This window comes from Corvus kubaryi, unplaced genomic scaffold, assembly GCF_017639235.1.
Source record: "Corvus kubaryi isolate FWS band 111438036 unplaced genomic scaffold, C.kubaryi_AGA036_p1.0 split1-131, whole genome shotgun sequence".
Classification (NCBI taxonomy): Eukaryota; Metazoa; Chordata; class Aves; order Passeriformes; family Corvidae; genus Corvus; species Corvus kubaryi.
Genome location: NW_024582073.1, coordinates 5304630 through 5324170, shown reverse-complemented (window position 1 = coordinate 5324170; position 19541 = coordinate 5304630). Strand labels below are relative to the sequence as shown.

General features: G+C 40.9%; 1 protein-coding gene, 1 long non-coding RNA gene and 1 other non-coding gene across 6 annotated transcripts in view; 2 read left to right on the top strand and 1 right to left on the bottom strand.

The window, feature by feature from the left end:
* The window catches only part of USP46 (ubiquitin specific peptidase 46), a 59478-nt gene extending 52492 nt beyond the window's left edge, over positions 1 to 6986 (bottom strand). Inside the window, exon 1 of one of the 3 annotated variants that reach the window (XR_006020619.1) lies at positions 5335 to 5432. Coding sequence is in view for 2 of the 3 variants with exons in the window: in XM_042053764.1 (XP_041909698.1) it covers positions 5335 to 5415 (81 nt within the window). In the remaining variant the exon portion in view is untranslated. Of the gene's footprint in view, positions 1 to 5334; positions 5452 to 6423 lie in introns of those variants that run through there. The other 2 variants (XM_042053765.1, XM_042053764.1) reach the window with 2 other exon arrangements.
* Positions 6987 to 14130: 7144 nt separating this feature from the next.
* LOC121676711 lies at positions 14131 to 16794 on the top strand. Of its 2 annotated transcripts, XR_006020547.1 has the most exons (4): positions 14131 to 14229; positions 14532 to 14650; positions 15502 to 15612; positions 16514 to 16794. It is a non-coding gene; the product is annotated as an uncharacterized LOC121676711 (long non-coding RNA). The 2 variants fall into 2 exon arrangements; XR_006020546.1 differs by lacking the exon at positions 14131 to 14229 and having other exon boundaries at positions 14236 to 14650.
* Positions 15784 to 15902, top strand: LOC121676861. The gene has a single exon (XR_006020634.1). It is a non-coding gene; the product is annotated as a small nucleolar RNA SNORA26 (small nucleolar RNA).
* Positions 16795 to 19541: the final 2747 nt, after the last annotated feature.

The following is a 19541-nucleotide window of genomic DNA, read 5'->3' as shown; positions in this document are numbered from 1 at the left end:
CACCATGTACAAAATGGAAAACAGCTGACTAAGGCAGTAGTGTTTTAGAAAAAAAAGATAGAAAAGAGAAGTCTCTGTGTACTGTAAGTTAAATAAGCCACAGGTATGCAGTGTTATTTAAAAAAATCCCCAAAAGCACAACAAATGTTGACAACATAATGAATTCCTACAGGTAGCAGTCTACCAAGTTCTTAAAGTAACTTTCCTGTTTAACTTGTCAGTGCTAAGACGTCTTACATCCAGGTTTGGGTGCCTGGTTTCAAAGAAGATAAAGGTAACTGGGAAGAATCCAAAAGAAACCAGTCAAAATGGAAGACAACTCTAGAGAAAAGTGACCTGTGAAAAAGGGTTGAACGGGATTGTGTTGCATAAGACAGAAAAAGCTGCATAAGGCAGAAAAGGGCATGACAATATTTTCAAGTCTACAGTTTGTTACAGAAAGGACATAGTCTGTTCTTGGTCTCAGCAATGGACAGGATGAGAAGTACCAAGCTCAAGTTACTGTAATGTAGATTCCGGTAAGACATTAGGAAATGTGATGTAGTTCCTATCATCGGATATCTCAAACTTTGGCTGACCTACATCAGAAATAACACAGGTTTATCATAATCAGTGGACAGTTGGAGGCCTTATTATCCTAGGATACTTCAAATACAGCTGTTAGGAGGCCATTAGTTGTGAAATCAAAAAATCAAATTAAATAACTGAAACATGCAACATCCAGTCATGGCTGGTTTGAAACCCTTAGCACAACAGCCTTTTCTGCAAGGGTTGAGCATACCCAAGAACATGCTTACAGTGGAGTCCTGACAGTGGAAATGCTTCTTCCCCAGAAGCACTGATTCACTGTGGTGTTAAGTATGTAATGTACACAAATACATATCAGTGTATCCACCAAACAGCCAACCAAGGACAGTTTCTGAGGCTAAAAGATGGTCAGCAGAAGAGAGTTGGCTGACTGCTTCTCTGACAGGCTTACACTCCACAGACTGTGGCTCTTCAAATCCATCAGAGCCTCATCTCCTGTGTGGCACTTGCCCACCACACACAGTTAATCAGGGTCCAGAGTTAGCTTTTATTGTCATCTCTTCCACAATTCAGATTCACTCAGCCTTGCTGAGCTATAGCTAAGAGGTTCCTTTATTGAGGTATTTAGCATAACCACTGGTTTACTCTTAATTTAGCAACATGAAGCCAAAGACTACATGCATCTAAAAGAAATACACTGAAAACCACACATTGTGTTCATGAATTGTCCTTTTGTGCTTATTTTCTAAACAGCTAGTAAGTACATAATAACCACTTTAGCCGTTAAAAGGTACTCATGCAAGACAAGCCTCAGCCATTACTCGAGGTTATACTTTGGGAATAATATATTAGGATGTTTCTCATTTTGCATATACTTCTCTATCCAATAAAAAATCTTGTGGACTTCTGTTCATCTTCTGATGGAATGCACACTTTCTGTTAGTCCAGTACTCATTTGTCAGCCATACTCTCAAAAACTCTCATTACTTCAGAAAGTTATTACAATGATTAGACTTCATATTCTCCATACTTTTCATATTTTTGTTTCTATATTTCATGTCATACTGAAATTGTGCACACTTGAGACTATGCTTCTAAAACTGCATTCTTGAACTAACTAATCTTATCAGATGTAAAAGTTTATTTTCTTTATCAATCTAAATATATCTTTAGATAACCGTTTTATTGTCTGGCATGTATTATTTTGCCTTTATCTCTATGGAGAGATGTAAAAGACATGAAGAAATATACACTGCAGGTTGTCCAAATGAATAAATCCAGTTGAAAGTCATAGTGATCAATTCTGTTACTGAGTAATATTCTTATTGTATGAAGCAGGATTTTATTATTTTCGCATCATTAAAATTGTAATTTTTTTTTTTTGTATCAAGCGTTTTCCAAATCTGTTTGTAGTTCCAGCCTTGATTCTGCCAATGCCCTATATTCAAACAAATCCTGCAATGAGTCTCTAAAATCATGCTATTAAAAACAAATACGCAAAAGAAATCCAACATTTATTCTTATTTGTTTCCTGAATGTAGAGATTCCTAGGCTTGTATGTTTTTTCTCTACAGACAGTTTCTGGGATGGTTAGAAACTGTTTGTTTGTTTGCATGTTTGTTTGAAAATGAAAGCTGAAATTTCACAGGTATTCACATAATTCCTGATGAATTGTATGAATGTTTTCATGCAGAAAACCAGCTATTTTTATGAAACTCATAATGATGAGACTATGAGAAGAAAGAGTAACATGAAACACCAATAAAACCCCAAAGTTAATCCAAGGAACTGCAACTTTATATATATATATATAGGATATATATACAACAACTACCAGGAGTAACTGTGAGGCATCTCAGATGATACCTTGTATCAGAGAAATTTGAATGTGTTTAGAGTGTTCTGTTTATTAGATTGTCAGAACACTATGAAGTGCTAATTGGAATATTTGAAATACTGTTAGAAAATTATGAAAGGGCAGGAACTAATACCTGTTCTCAACAGAATTCCAAAAGAGAGAAACATGGTCCACAGAGCTTGTTAGCCAGATCAGTACAAATGTATGTCAATACATTCTGAAGTGGTTAGATGTCCTTCACTGCACATAACAGTAATATCCCTAGGCCACAGCTGCAGTATGAGCTTAACTCAGAACTCAAGGCTGTACCTAAAGCTCATCAACAGAGAAACCTACTGCAGAGGATTTCAGTAAGCATGAAATGCCAGCATGCTTGTCTGTCTTTGAACCAGCATTTGGTACTTGAGCCATTGGGTTATTTCACAGAAACAATAACCAAAGAGAATTACAGCATTGTAGGGGCTACATCACATCCCTAGTTGGTGTCTGCAGTCTACCAGTGTTACAAGGCTCTGGCTGCTGGTATACCCTCATATAGAGCTTTTCAGGGTATCTTATGCTTCTTCACATGTATTGTACCTGTCCTACATAAAAGATGACAGTTGCCTATTGCATACGTCCCTCAGTGGTGAACATGGTGTGCAGACAGAGTGATTGAGCTTTTACAGTGTCCTGAAGGGCAGGTAAGTTGAATATCTTGGGGACTAGACCTCCCTTTGCAGTGAATGTGGCCATCATGCCCACATAAGAGTCCCACCAATTCCTTCAGGCACGGTTGCCTTCATCCCCTCTACCCCTTCAGAACAAGTTTAGCTCTTAGTTCTCATTAGGCAAATCGGTTTATAATTGCTATTATTATAACTTAGGGGACAAAACTGGTAAAAGACAATAGAGGAATTTTGTTTAATTCTAGAAAGTTGTGCATTTAAATATTTACTACAAGTAAATGTTCCAAGAGGAAATTTCCCCTGCCAAATATTTCTTTCTTACTGGCTAGCTCCTACTGTGTCTGTCTCAGCATGTGAGAGCTTATCCAGTGAATATATAGTACTAAGTATCTTTTGCAAGTAAGTTAAATACTGTCCCTGTCTTGCTTGTTTCACTACACTTGTTTTGATCCTTCCTGAAAAGACTAAGAATCTCTACCATCTTTAGGAGATCAAAATTACAACCCAAGATATCAAACATCAGGCAGTCAACAGCATACATCAAAAAATGCTGGCTAGCCAGGTTCTCTTAAGCTAAATTAATTCAGCCAAATTTCAGTAATTTTTTTCCCTTCAGGACATGTGAGCACTTGGACAAACACACAAAAAACTTTGTCAAGGACGGACTACCACTGAAAACAATCTAAGCTGCTTTCAGGGAGGGACAAGTATTTCAGGACCAATTGCTACCTCTGACTCTCTTCCCCTACTCCCCCCACCACCCCTAAAAATCAACAAGACATCATCATTTGGATTTTGGGGGGGCTTTTTTTTTTTCTAAAAACCAAAAACCCCTCTCAAGTGGAATGGGAAAAAATAAAGACTGGAACACCTTTTTTTTTTAATTACTGAGTTCAACCAGGTTGGAAAACTTAGAAACCTATTATGTAGCATTACGTAGAAAAACATATTATAATACCTAAGAATTACACAGCTACTTCGTCGTCCACAAATTATCAGTAGCTCAGTTTTTCAAGTACTGTATTATAGTGTAGGAACAAGGTCTGAGAATCAGCATCTCAGCGTGTTTGTCTGATAGATTTCTACAGATGTCCTAAATCAAAGTAGCACTGCAAATATTTAGGTTTTATAAAGGCAAGTTTTACACCTCTAGCCTTCTAGAAGGTTGTCATAGCTTCTTCTCCAGATCACTGAGTTCAAGTCCACCACCTCATCAGAGTGGACACATTTTTGGAGGAGCCATAATGCAGTGTTGCCAACACTTGTAAGAATCTGTATTTCTCTTACAGCCCCAAATTCCTGTAGCTGTCTGAAAACTCCATTGTTTTGGCCTAAAAGAACTTCCAGTCCCTGTGGGTTATCCAGAAAAGACTAAATATGACCAACACAACATAGCATCTCTAAAAGCTAAGTACACAGACCTCAAGGAATATGTAGCCTTAAAATATTATCATTAAATCAACTGCACCTTCTGCCACAGTACCATGAACTAGAACTGCCTTGAAGTACAAATCCTTGTATGCCTTTTCTGCTTGAGGCTCTCCTTCTTCCCTTCTGTCTCTCCATCTCTCAGATGCTACTTTTGCTGGATATACTGGCAATGACAGCTAAGCAGCACACCATTACAACAACCTCATCAGTTCTGCTGTGAATCTGTTCAGTCTTTGGGAGAAGCGTGCTGCATACAAGCGCATCTGTCTGAAGCACACAAAGAAATCAGAGTTCCTAGTACTTTATGCCAAGGTCTTACATCCACCTATGAGTCTCCAGCTCCCCTTCATGCGGTGCTCTTTTATCCAGTTTGCAAGGCATCACATCCACCATTAATCAGCAGATAAAACTGGAGCCTGCCTCAGAGAGAAGGTAGGAGTACCCAGGTTTTCTCCTCAGTCCTGTACCGTTTCCTGAATCTCTCTTCGCAGTATTTGTGGCCCATTGGACTGGAAATCATTAAGAACAATGAAAAGTTCAGAAAAGTACTGTTGGTGAAGAAATTTGAGCACTCAGGTTATTATACCTCAAATCTGGATTTTGTATTAATTCTTTTAACCCCAGAAACAACTCACCCTCTCTGCATTTCAGAGCAGGCATTTCAAAGGGAGGACTGAGGTTTAAATCAAAACTATGCATGGGACTACCCAGGCATCTCATTTGCAACAAAAGACCAATCCCACTTAAGTGGAAGTGTGGACACGTGGAAGGGGAGCAGGCTTGCAATCTGCACTCCCTCACCCAGACCCCGCAGGAGCCATGCCTCTGGGGCTGTGCCCGTTGCCTTACCCTAGAGACAGGCTCCATTCTCCAGGGCAGATGAATGGTATGTGTGGCATCAGCAGCACAAGGCATGCTGGGGCAACACATGGAGGGAAGCTGGCAACTGTGTGTAGCTGCTCTTGAAGAACCTGGAAATAAGGGTGGAAAATACAGACTAAAAAACCAAAATGTACAGAAATAGGATTCTCTTCTGTTTGTATAGGGATGCTTAACATGCAACCATTTCTTTGGCAAGTTTGCTGCACTGCATTAATAATTCTTTGACAAAGTTTGAGCTTTCCCTCCTCCCACCAAGAAGTTTCAAAAACCTAAACCAAATTAGGTGCCCCAAGTTTGTTAGAATTTAAATTAAATCCAAACACAATGCAGAAAGCATCCTTTCAACTGTTCCATGGGGAGAAAAGTAGCAAAGTGAACGTAAAAACCAAAAATATTAATGTTTCCTTATTCCCTACTAATTGCCTAGTCTGGTTTAGAGAAAGCTAAGTGATTCAAGAGTACTTTACAAACACCAGTCCTCTTTGAGCAGCATGTAGTGCAAGTTAAACCCTGTTAGCTCTAAAGCCAAGACCTCCTAGAACAGGTACCTAGCATGGGGATCCAAAAGAGTGTTATTAGCCATCTAAAGATCCTCCTTTTCTGCGTAATCTGGGGAGCTCCTGGCCCTAGGAGACCACAGGGTGCCTGCCTGAGGGAGTTAAACAGGGTCACCGATTTAATGTGGATTCGGAACCCGACTTTGGTCCTTTCGCAGGATTATTAGGGCAGGAGGAAGGGCAAGAGGAGGAAGGGCGGACCACGGCTCCGTCTGCAACGCACCTCGGCCGGGATCAGACCCGCTCCGGGGGGCCCCGTACCGGTTCTGCATCTCCGTCCCTCCCCGGCCCACGCCCGGGCTGCTCCAGGAAAACTCCTCGGGACATCGTCACTCTCCGTCGGCCAACTCCATCCCAGGCATTTCCCGGCTCAGCGTGCCCGGCTCCCCCGCCACCGGCGCAGGGGACGGAGTCCCGCGGTTGGGCTGCGCCCCTGGGGCAGCCCCCCAGCCGGCCCCCGCAGGGGCTGCCGTGCCGCCCGTCCCCCGCCAGCACTCACCATATTACAGATGGAGGCGATGTTTCTGACAGTCATTAGTCTAAAGGTTGCAGCGATCCCACACCGCCATCTTTATAAGGTGAAAACAGCCCCGCTCATGGTGGGAAGAGCGCAGGAAGGGATAGGGGGCGGCGGCGGCTCCTGCTCCGGGGCTGGGATAAAAGCAAGAGGAGGGGACTGCACAGGCACCCTTCGCGCCCGCAGAGCAGCGAGAAGGACGGACCCTCCCGGCCTCCCTCCTCCGAGCGAGTGACCAGGGGCTTCAGCAGAGCGGGGAGAGCGGCCGCATCTCCGCTCCTTCCGCCTCTGCCTCTCGCACGGTCCGCAGGGCCCCGGGCTCCCGCTGGAGCGCTCAGCCGCGCCTCTGCGCCAGCCGGCACCGCGCTAATCTCTCCCTTCCTCCTCCTCCTCCTCCTCTTCCTCCTCTCCTGGCGGCTGCCGTCGCCGCTCGCCGCTCCATCGCAGCGCCGCGCCCGCTGATCCGCTCTGACAGCGCCGGGGAAGGGAAGGGAAGGTCAGACGCAGTGCCCGGCACGGGGCACCCCAGCGGGCCCGGCGAGGCGGCCGCCGCCGCAGCCAATGCGCTGCGGGACCGAGGGGGCGCGGGGGGGCTGCGCCCGCCGCCCCTCCGGACGGGCCCTCCGAGACGGGCCGTGGTGCTTTAGTCTCCGGGCCTGGAACGGCCACGGGGCTGCGAAACCCGGCCTCAATGCGTACAAAACCATACCAGCAGGCAGTAGGGTGAAGGACAGGGAGGCAGAGTGCAGGCAGGAGGACGTGGATGTGTGGCAGTGACGGCAGCACTGTGCTTTGGGACATGCTCAACCCACCTAATTAGAGGTACACAGGAGCCCAGGTACTGGCAAAACCCAGAACAGTAGGCTGGAATGTAATTTACTGCCCACAGTCGGTGCTTTATATTGCCATTCATGCAGATAACATCTTCACAAGTGCTGTGTTAGGGCTGTGTCTGCACCACACGTGCAAGTGTTCACTCACAAATTCCCAACATGTGGCATTTATACAACACGGTTAATGTAATAATTTCAGTTTCTCTTCAAATACAAGCAAGTCGAGGCCCATGCCTTTCTCCAAGGTAGAGCAGTGTGAGTATATTAAATTTACACACATGATAATAGGCACAAGGTTGTTAAATAGCTAACACAGCAAATCTCTGAGAGAAGAAAGAACAGAGTTCAGGTAGGGCAATCCTCATCTTAGAATTCCCCTTTCCTTAGCAGAGGTTGCTTCTTTTCAGCAGGAGCTTAAGGCCCATTTATTGTTCCTTGGATATACTGAGGAGATCTTTCAAATGAAGAGAGAGAACTACTAACATTACAGACATCTCTGCTCCTAACAGCACCTGAAGTGTGGCACGCTAGCACTTCATGATGCTAGAATAAAATAATTTCAGCCTATAGAGCCTGGATCCACACGCTTTATTTACAGGAAACACTCTGAAGTCAGTATTTTTTTAAATTATTATTTCAAAAGAAGGTCTATGATTACTAGTAAAAATCTGGCATCAGCAGTAGCATCTAAAGATAAATTCTTGCCCTGACAATACTGTTAGGTAAGTGGCCTCAATCCAGCTCATTGTGGACAAGTGCCCACGTTACACAAATGGTATCAAATTTGGCATTAGTTGGCATCCTGTTGACAGCTTCAGCAAAGAAACTCAAAATAGATTTGTCACAGAGACAGAACTTTGTTTCCTCAGTAAGTTGGATTAGTTATATTAAATCATTGCAGACATTCAAAATACAGGATGGAGAAAGATTTTTGGACATAATGGAGTGAAGTCCTCAGGGCCACTAAACTGCTTCATAAATCCATAGATCACTATGCAAAAGAGCCATCAAATAACATCACTGAGAAAAAAAATAATCTTTGGTATAATTCTGTTAAATTCATGGTCTTACATTATGTGTGAATTTGATCTCAAGTGTTTAATTTGCTTAAACTCAGAGGACTGGATTACACATAATATGACAGGTTCTCTTGACATAGCCAGGGAAAATGGGAGTTAAGCTGACATGTCAGGACTGAAGCAATCAAGGTCTGATTAGTTTCCAGTGCATTTCTAAGTAGCCTGCAGAGACTGGACAGTACTGCACTGTACCTGGTTTTTAAACTCTGATTCCTGTTATTGCAGAAGCCTAATCATGTATTCTTTGCTGCAGCCTGCTTATTCCAATATACTGTGGAGAATCATACTTGCTCTCAGTGAAAAGTTATGGAGCAAATGAATGGGTTTGAAAGGTGATTAAAAATTTAAATGAAACAAAATGCAGTATCTAATAAAGCCATTTGCTTCACATATATTTTCATGTCAATAACATTATTTCTGTAATACAAACCCTGGAGAAATCATAGAAGGTGTGAAAAAAGAAAAAAGTGGTATTTTCATAATTTTGTTTTTGTCAAATGCCAATTACTTGATTTCAGGGTAAGTTTTCAGTTGTTTCTGTTCATTAAACTTTTTTTTTTTGATATAAAATTAAATTGCTAGTAATTAAGCACTTATTGGTTGTTCAAGGAAATATTTGTAAATATGCGCACACATCATTCTGTAAAGAATTCAGTATCATATTCCTTAATGCTAATATAAATACTTTCATTTAAAGGTGGACACATTTCTTGTCTTATTTCTGAAGATTAATAATAAAAATAGGGAATAATATACAAGTGTTTATGTGTCAGTTTGACAATAGTCTAGCACTGTCTTTTTTGCTCTTCAGACATATCAAAACAGGAAAGAGGAAAGAAACTTTCATACTTGAAATGGACTGGTGCGTGTTTTTGTTTTCTTCTGCTGTTGTCATTTTCTGGAATAGAAACTTTATTTCTGCAGCTGTTTGAAGATAAAAAAGTGCTAAGCAATGCAACAAATGTGAGTTACAAACTTTATAGGAACTGTATAAATAAAGAACAGTGCACAATTGTTTCCACTCTAAAGCATTGCCCTATCTCTTTACAACAAACAACTAACCCTGTGTTTCTTCTGAGTGTTAGACAAAGAGAAGGAAAACAAAGGACTATTTATAACCTAAGAGTGCTTATATAATTTCTGCTGAAAGGTCAAAAAATACCTCCTGCATTTAATTTTAGATCCGTCTTGGTCTCATCTGGTTTTACACTTGAACATTTTTATTTCACTACATAAAATATGGACTTATTGTAAATATCCTCTTTGGCTAGCAGAGGCGTGGACTTCCATAACATTTTCCATCTGACTTTTTCAGAGTGTTTTGCAAACATTCACTCAGACTTGTCAAATTATTGGGTGGGAAGTTAATATTAGCTTATTTTACAGAGCAAGAAAATCACTGGCAGAAATTTAGTGACTTGTCCACAGTTACACAGGAAAGTTGGTAGCAAATCTGATACTGGAATATCTGCTCATTCCGTGCTACAAAGAGGATATTGCATTTCCTCTCCAGAAATCTTGGAAAATTCCACAGAGGGTTCATTTATGTTTTTCTTGTAATAAACTTGGGTCCAGAAGTGGGTAATCATCAGTCAGTTTTGCTGAACAAATGTTTGGAACAGATCAAATTGAGGATATATTTCCAGCCAATTAAAAGGTCATTTTAATGGAAAAGGCAGTTAAAACAATACTAAGGTTTTCTGGAAGCATGGAAAATATGTAAGAATTATAAGAGAATTCAGATTTCTGAAATACTTGCAGTGCTGACAATGTAGGTTTAAAATTTTACAATGTTTTTAATATGTTCTGTATCTCATATTAAATTATGTTCTACCAAAAAATAGCAAAATGGCAAATGTGTAGACACAAGAATGAGAAATCAGGATTTTCCATGAAGCTTGGCCTCACTTCGGAACAGACTGGCGGCTTCAGTACAATGCCAAATGCCAGCTTGCAGCCTATGGATTGAATCTGTGGCACATGGCTCATAGCAGGTCCATGGAAACCATTCCATCTGCACCTGAAATTCTAATGGTAAGAGTAAGTTGTAGTCCATGAAAAATTCATAGAAATCCATAGAAAATGTGGAGAGTCTAAAACCAAAAAAACAACCCAGCTTTGGAACAACTAGCCCTCCTTAAGACTGTCATCTTCAAAGCAACCCCTACCCAACATTTTCAAATTATCTGAGAAATTATTTCTCTTGATTCAAAATACTGTAAAACTTCATATTTTGGCAACAGTACGACTTGTCATTCTAAAGATATAGCATGGAAAATAAAACTGCACTAAATTGATCCCCGAATCTTGCCTACTTTTTGCTAGTATAAGCATTTTACTAGTTGGCAAGTAGAGAATAAAATATCTTCATTTTTCTCAGAAAATGCTACTTTACAGAAGAAAACAAAACACATTTACAGCATCTGACATCATCATTTTTGGCCAGACATCAGATCTGAAAGCCCAAAGACAGCAGAGTAAGATAGATGCAAATACATTGATGTCAATGTACCAAAAGTTGACTGTGTAGATACAAGGGGTCTAATAGATCTCTAGTGAAAGCCATTAAATTCTATTCTATGAAGAGGCTATTAAAGCCTCTGCAGTCAGTTCAATGTTGATAATGGCCTAGAGGTGTGATTATCTCATAATGTCTTACTTGTGCCCTCTTCCTCCTGCTTAAATGTGTTTCAAATACACTGTGTTAAGAGCTTGGAACAGTGACAATAAGAGAACTTCACTGTATTGCTTGATCAGTTTAAACAATATTAACCTTCCCCACACTCACTACTCAAATAAAAACATTCCTGCCTTTCCAGGAGGTAGAAGCTTGAAGAATGGCCTCTTTATCAGGTATATTATTCAGCAAGGGAGCTCACTAGCAAACTTTACTGGCATTTTTCTTACCTACACAAAACATGCTTTAAGGTGGAAAAATACTATTTAAATTCTAATCATACATACTGGCTGGGCAGAGATAACAAAAATTTTAACCATGGAAGTAATTTATCAAACAAAAAGAGACGTGCTGAGCAAAAAATAACAGAAAACTGAAGTTTCTGACAGAAATGTATTGCTATTTCTTCCTCTGGAAAGGAAATAATAACTATGACTTGCCTTCCTCCTTCCCAAATATTTTATTTTTTATTTTTATTCTATTTTACAGGCTCCAATTTTAACTCACAAACATTCTGAGGACAAAAAACCACAAAGGACAGTTAAGCTGCAAGTGGCATTTAGTGTATTTTCAGCATGAATTTAAAATAGCCTTTTCATTTTATTGAATTGTGCATAAATTAATTAAATTACATCTTTATTACATTACCATATCAAAGTTTTAACCAAATTACATATATATATATATATGTATAAAGCACTGTTATATTCCAAACCTGACAATTATTTAATGCCACTGAGTACTGTAATCCACCTGGAAAAACTGATGGTCACAATGAGGTTTTACTTGATTGATTTTCCTTCATATCAGTGTGGAGAAAGACAGTAAAATTGAAATGAAATGTTTATGACAATTGCAAATTGTGGTAAACTCATTATGTTGTTAAACAAGTGGTTTTCAAGAGTCTTTCTTCTGAGAGATGTGTCAAACCAGTGACTTTGAGACTTAATTCTTGCATCTGACAGAGAGACTTAGCTGTTAGATAATCAGAGCACCACCCTTCAAGATTTGAACAAATTAGTTGAGCTCATCCAGCTCCTTAAAAAGCTCAACACTAATCTACAAATAACCAAGACATACTGCTGCCACCTCACTAATTTCAAAATGCCATGATAATTGAATTTCCTACAAATTCTGCTCGTGATCAGGCCAGTATTTCTCCCGGTTAGTGATTCAGGTTAATCTCAATATTAACCTGTACCCTGATCCACCAATATTGTGGTCTTTCCCACAAGTCCCCAAACTGCCCAGGTTGTAGGCAGACTCAGTGCCCGGCTGAGAAGTTCATTCAGATAAAAGTTACATCCCACAAACATGGAAACAGCAGATCTGCCTGCAGCCTTGTAGCAACTCAGTGGTTACAGCATTTTTCCAGGAAATGGGAGAACTAACCTTCAAGTAAAGAGGCTCAGATCCACATCTGATCCTTGCAGTAATTTATTAAAGGACAGTTATTTTATTCTATACGAGGGTTTGGAAAAGGATGGACAGGTCAGGTAGACTCTGCGTTCCTTCTCTTGAAGTTGTGCCATTATCAGACACAAAAGTAAGTTTCATGGAGCCAGAGGGAAGGCAAACAATACAAACTTTGTATGGGGAAAACAGAAGAAAGCTTGTGAGGGGCAAGAAGAAGGTGTAGGATTTTATGCGAATGATTAAAATGGTCACCTGGGATGGATACTGATCACTGGTTTGCTGTGGTTTGCTGGTTTTCTGCGTGAAAGAAGTGCCTGTTTACATTCTATACTGGAAAAGAAGAAACCAAACTTGACATATATTCCACTGGCACGAGTGATAAAAATTTAAAGGTTGGATGCCACTTCATCTTTTTGACTACATTACAAAAAAGGACTGACTTAGGTGTCTGACTGCAGAAAATAGTCGTTGCAGAGTAGCCCACTTGAAATAACTTGAAACTACATGTCTCACAAATACATCTCCAGAGACTGATTTACCTAGAGTCCTGAGACAGGTTTTGAATGTACAATAAACTTAACTGGCAGAGGGTTAATCTGCAACAATGTTTTGAGTATCAAGAATTAGACAGAGGAGGTAACTAGAAGTGGTATGAAACAATTTCTAGAGTCATCCCTTGATTGCAACTATGTGACTGTTTCAGACTGAATCAGATTGGTTTAGATCTGTTGAGAGTAACTTAAATACAGAGTTCCGACTAGGGGGAGCAGGCAACTCGGTATCTTCTTTCCACACATTTACAGGTGCTCGGCATGAGCAAAGACATACTGTTTCTCACTGAGGCAGGAAGCTATGAATTATCAGCAATATACACACCTTTTTGAGAAGCAGGGAGTTGCATTCAATTCAGCTTGGACAATGCTCTCAGGCACAGGGTGCGATTTTTGGGGTGTCCTGTGCAGGGCCAAGGGTTGAACTCAAAGATCCTGATGGGTCCCTTCCAACTCAGTATATTCTATCTTGTGCTGTGATTCCTATCTACCAGCTTTGCTGGGCAACATGCAAAGCCTCTGTGTTACAAATAACTAATTCCCTGTTCGTGCTAATCTGCTCCTACTCACTCCAAAACCTCTTAGTAGCATCCCCAGTCAGGCAGCACATTTTATCTGGGGCAGAGCAGCAGCAGTGCCCGGCACTGGTGCTGAGCGCTGGCTCGCAGGACCGACCTGGTGCCACCGTGTCACCCCTGACGCGCAGCCCAGCAGAGGGGCATGTGCTATACGTCAGGGCATTAGCGAGGCTCGGGGCTTTACCTCACCATCCTCACAAACAGCTCCTAAGCCCCCTAAGCAGGGCTTAGACAGGAGTTTAGACAGAGATCAGAGGTATTTGGTGCCTCAAAAACCGCTACACAGCTGCTACCTCGCACCGAAGACACTTTGGTTTCCCCGTGTTAAGGACCTCCGGGCACCCAGAACTTGGCCTGGGCATGAATGGACGAGCACGCGAAAGTCTTGCTCTGACCTATGGGGGCTGAATGAGCGCCGCCGGGAGAGCGGCTGAGCAACCGCGCCAGCACCTCAGCCCCGGAGCAGCTCCTGAGGCCCTCTGCGGCAGCGACCTCGGCCGCCCAGCCCCGCCCCGCCCCACGAGGGGTCACGCGCGTTGGCCTCGCCAATAGGCAGCGGCGGCGGGAGCGCGTGAGGTCTCGCGGGAGCGCGGGGCGCTATTTAAGGCGCGGTGAGGCCGGACTCGCCCTCTCTGTCTGTCGGACGTGGGCGTGGTAAGGCGGCTGCGGCCGCGCTCCGGGGAGCAGCCCGCGCTCTGCATGGTCGGGCTGTGGGCCTGGGGTTGGCGGGGTGGAACCTACGTTGCTTTCCCTTCACATCTTGCCCTCTCGGAGCTTGGCGGTGCTCCGGAGAGTCAACACAGGGGGATAGAGCGGCTCTCCCTCACTAAAACCCAGTGCGGAGTCCTCCCCTCCGTCCTGCATCCTGTCGTGAGGCACAAGTGGCCCCTCCCTCCATTCCCCCCCCTGCCCCCCAGTCCCCTTGCTGCCCGGCTGATGCCTCTCTTCCTCCGCAGTGTGTCCCGAGGTATCGGCGAGTCCTTCAAATGCCCCCGATGAGCAGGAGGCCGAGCGCGGCAGGCCGGGGCAGGGGGAAGCGCTGGCAATCTGCGCGCACACCTTTGGACGCCTATGGGTGAGGGGCACACCGAGCTCATCACTGCTCTTACAGCCTGGGACTGGAAAGAAAAGTCTTCGGTCTTCTGAAGTGGAGGGCTTTGAATCCTGAGACGTTTTAAAGACAAGCGGACACATAGGGGTGCTGCCCTGTGTCTCTGAGCCAAAATAACTGTGTACATTTGCACTCTTCTGTTGTTGAATCGCAGCTATTGAGCTTGCACAGACCTTAAATCTGAACCACTGCATTAATTTAGTTTTTTTATAGGCCACATCAAGAAAATTGCAGTTGTAACCTGTGGTGTTAAGTGTCTGTAGGCACTTAGGACTTGGGCTCAAATGGACTTAATAACTATTCAAACAAAAAAACCACCCTGATTTCTTGGGCTTTTCCTGTAGTCTCCTAGCCCACCAGTAAGAGTGTCTTTTGATGTTTCTGAGTTGAGTGCTGTATAACTTGTAATAAGGTGTGTATAATCTGTAAGCAGACACAAGGTAGCAATGAATTGTATGGCAAAGATTCAGTCAAATCTGAGCATTTATAGCTTACTTTGGTAGCATCCACGCTAAAAGCAATTTAGACTTGAAAAACTTGCCATTGTTTCTGATTTAAAGTATATTTTAAAAGATGTAAAAAATATGTTCTATGTAGTTTAACTGGGCTAATGGAACATACTTTTTTGACAGATTCTTTTGCTCTAGGTTTTGATTTGATAATGAACTTTTTGTAAATGACTTGTGCAACTTCATGGAGAAGTACTTTTAAAATGTCTGACAACATAGTAGCAACTCCATAGAATATGGCTTTGAGAAGGTCTAGTTAAACGTTATTAATTATAATTTTACCATTTTTTTTCTGTGTTGTTTTAGGGGCCTCACTTAGCAACCTCATGCATGAAATGTTCTAGACATGGTTAATCACACCTAAATGTGAAACAATGCTCAGGACTTCTTAGGAATAAATATGCCTTCTGCTGGAAGGTAAGTGTGCTCTTGTCTAATGATAATTGCGGATGGTTTTTAATCTTGCTCTTTGATAATTTACAAATTTCAAGCAACTTTTTAATACTTCTTGAGCAAATGGGAAGTTTAGATCATCTTAGTTAATAAGGAAACATTATAATATACTAAAATCTACTCCCCTTTTATGCTTTGCCCTCTTAAGTCTGGCAGTGTCTTAAGTGGCCAATACAGAGGGGTATAAAAGTTCTCTCGCAAACCCAGAGGTGAGGTTGAAACTCTTCTTTGGATCATGCTTAGGAGGAACACATTCATAAAACTGCTGAACTTCGGAAAGCTGCTGAATCAACTATTAATAGCTTGTAGGAAGATTTTGAACTGTCATCTTGTTACAATAACTAAATCTTAACATCACTTTCATGTAAATATTTTTCAGGTTTCTCAAATCTGTTTGTGAACCTATGTGATAAATGTCTTGAGTGAAGAGTTCCTTGTAAATTGTTTGGTCTCCAAGTATGTAATGTGAAAAGGATTATCCGATGATAGTGAATGCATTGTCTTCTATACCTAAAGGAGCTTAATTTACTCCTTGCTGGAAAACAAAACAAAATAGCTTTGACTGGTGAAAAACTTCTGTGGTAACTGTTAGAATTTTATATAGATTTAGCCAAAAATAAATAGCAGAAAAATCAGAGGAAAGTCTGCTTATTCTAATATGGCTGGTCCTCTGGAATGAAATCCGCGCTAGTGATGCGGGAAAAGAAAATACTGTCCTGTACAAATGAAGTAATTTGTTTTGAGAAATTGCTCTGACCTAAGGGTTAGTGTCACGTAGAAGGTTCATGTAGCTCAGCCTTAGGGCAGTTACCTGTTTTGTTTGTGTGTGATGCTGAGTGCAAGTTAAATAGAACTTCTTTTACAGGGATGAAAACAGCATGTGCCAGGACTTGAACTGACATTAGACATCAGTTTATGATTTCCTGAGTGGATGATTTCTGACTTCAGACAAGATGATTCCAGTTGTCACCTCTAAAGTATTGTCTTGGAAGTAGAATTGAGACAAGCGATGGCTAAAATTATGTCTTCAATGATCATGTTTAAACAGGCACCTCGCCATTTGTTGAAACAGGTTTCCTAACAAAAACTACTGTAATTTGACTGTTTGTGGATTCATTGAAATAAAATATGAGTATGTTAACAAAAGTTTGTGTTCTGAAGGTTTCTTGTTAAAGTACTTCCTGTATGAAGACTTATGGTTCATGGATGTAAGCACTTTTGTGCTGTCACACAAAGATTCTCTTGCCATGTCCAAACTCGTTAAATTTACTAATCCATTGAAAAGGCCCTCTTAGTCTTTTATTCTTTGTATCTGAAATATTCTTGAGTTTTCTGCAGTATTTTGTAATGCAAAAGCACTGAGATCAACCAGCTAACTCCCAAGTTATTTCAAAAGGCTGTATACGTTTGCATGTTCTCTACAAAAGGATTGTCTCAAACTATGAAGAACAAGTTAGCAAGAATCCAGTTCCTTGCCTATTTTAAATTAACAAGGAAAATGTTGCAATATTCCATGTAAAGCACTATCAGTGGGAAGGTCCTTGAAGGGGGGAAGATCATTATTGTTGAGCGATTGAAAGCTTGTATATGCTTTTCAGTAGCTCATGTATTGATATTAAAAACATTTCTCTTAATGGTGGGTCTTAATGTGAAGTAATTTCGTGCATCCTATTACTGCCAGTGTGTGCTTCTCTAGAATGCTCAAACAAGGATATAAATACAATCAGAAGTGGCTGTCAGGTGCTTGCCACTGCCTAGACAGGAGAGTGGGTTGGTGTGGATTTAGGAACAAGCATGCATATATTTACATATACATGGTCAGATTTAACCCTCATCTAGCCAGCAAGTGTTTCATTTTACCTTTGCTTAAAAGTACACTAAAAAGGATGAGTATTTAGTGATCTACTTGTGGCCGCCTAGGCTCACCTAAGTGCTTCTTTTCCTCTGGACTTGAGTTTTAATAGACAAAACTAAATTTGAAGGGTATACAGAAGTACTTTTTCTTCATGATACTAAACTGACAACTGTCCAGGTCCTCTTATGAGAAACAATAAATCATTCCTTGTAAGTCTTGTCAGTTCTATAGACCTTTGTCTTCTGTAGCCATGCTTAAGGATTAGGTTTTAGTCTATTAAGTCTTGCATTATGGGGTTGTGGTTTTTTGTCTGTCCTGTGCAAGATTTCTGATTTGCTTCTCTCAGGTTCAGTGTTAATTGGTGATATTCAGTAGACTGATTTCTAACCAGTAAGCTTTTTTACATTTGATAGTTTGACATGATGTTTTTAGTGAGCTGTCTATACTTCCAGAACTTTCTGAAGGAATCAGAAGCTATCTTAGGGTTGGGGTTTTCAGATTCAGTTAAATGGCGTTAAATTCCATCTGCTCCTCTGTCCACAAGGATCTTGTTAGAATTGAGATCTTTTGGAGTCTGCAGCCAGGGTTAGTTCTGAGTATTCTGTTTTTTTTTTTTTTTTTTTTTGTTTGTTTTTTTGTTTTTTTTTTTTGTAGTTTCATTGCTCTCTACTTTCCACTTTTTTTTTCTTCCTTAAAAGGAGACATGTCTTAAATTTCAAGAAGTTTAATATAGAAATATTCTAGGATCTACCTCTTTCCGTTACTGACAACTGAAGTTCTGTTTTGTGTCAATATGTCTGATGCAGAAGATAAATTTTTCACGTTAGTGGCTTACACAGTATATTGGCACTATGGTGTAAAAGCCTCCCAATAGAATTGCTCTGTTAGTGAAGTAATAATTTGCTGTTGTTTTTCCTGAAATACTTGTGTGCCGCTAAGTGACAATGCTGCATGTAAGGTCCAGCCTTTGCTGCTCTCTTCTTATGAGACATCTGGTTAGAAAGGCTAATGAAAAGAGAGTCCATTCTAGACATGATCTACTATTCTGATTTCACACAGCATAAATAGAATAAGTTTAGTGGGTTTAGTACATCTGGAGAGAGATCAAGAATGAAATAAAGTCTACTTGAGACTCCATGGTGAAAACTTAATGTTTCAGCAATCTTGTTCTTCAAATAACCAGGCAAACTTAAGGCATTATTCTTTAAATACTAAACTGGTTTAATGCAATCAAAGAAGAGATTGTATTTTCTATTAAAGAAGTATCAAATTATTTCACATATTTATAAGCCTTATAACTTTTTACATTTAGCTATTTGTTATCATTCAGTGGGGGCTATTACTCTATGCTGAAAGCTCATTTTGAAGAAACACTGGTTGGAATGATAAGTCACTTGAGAGTACTTTGTTCTATGACTTCTCATGAGTATTTATAAGAAATCTCTCCCCAGTTAACATTGGCTTGCTCCTATCCAATCTACAGGCTTTTTGGAATATAAATATGTCAGTTCAGGCATCACTCACCTAACTACACTTATGATATGTTAAAGTAGTGAAGAAAAACAAAGGGATTAGTGTTAGTCTAGGTATATGAAGTAGGTCTAAACCTGGTAACTTCATCAGTGTAAATGAGCTCTTTCACCCTGACCTCCACCTTGGGGGACTATAGGCTTGGGGCTGTGGAGTTCACCAAGAAACCTGGTTGGTTTGATGAATGCTATCCTCTAAGTGGAGAGATAACATTGCAATTTTCCATTTTGTTACTCACTGGAAAAGTGAAGACTAATGGAAGAAAAATAGCCAGGTTTGCCTGAGAATAGTCAAGAGCTACCTAGTTGGCTTACAGCCTTGTTAAAGGCTAAATGACATGAAACCATACTCTGTCATTTTATACATTTTTATATGTATGCTTTGTACAACAGGGATTATATGAGAGATTTAAGGAAAATAGAAGAGGGAAAGATATCATATAGCTTTTAATCTGTACATGTCTCTTTATTCTGGCTGATAGCAAATTTAGGAAAGCTGCTTTGGGCTT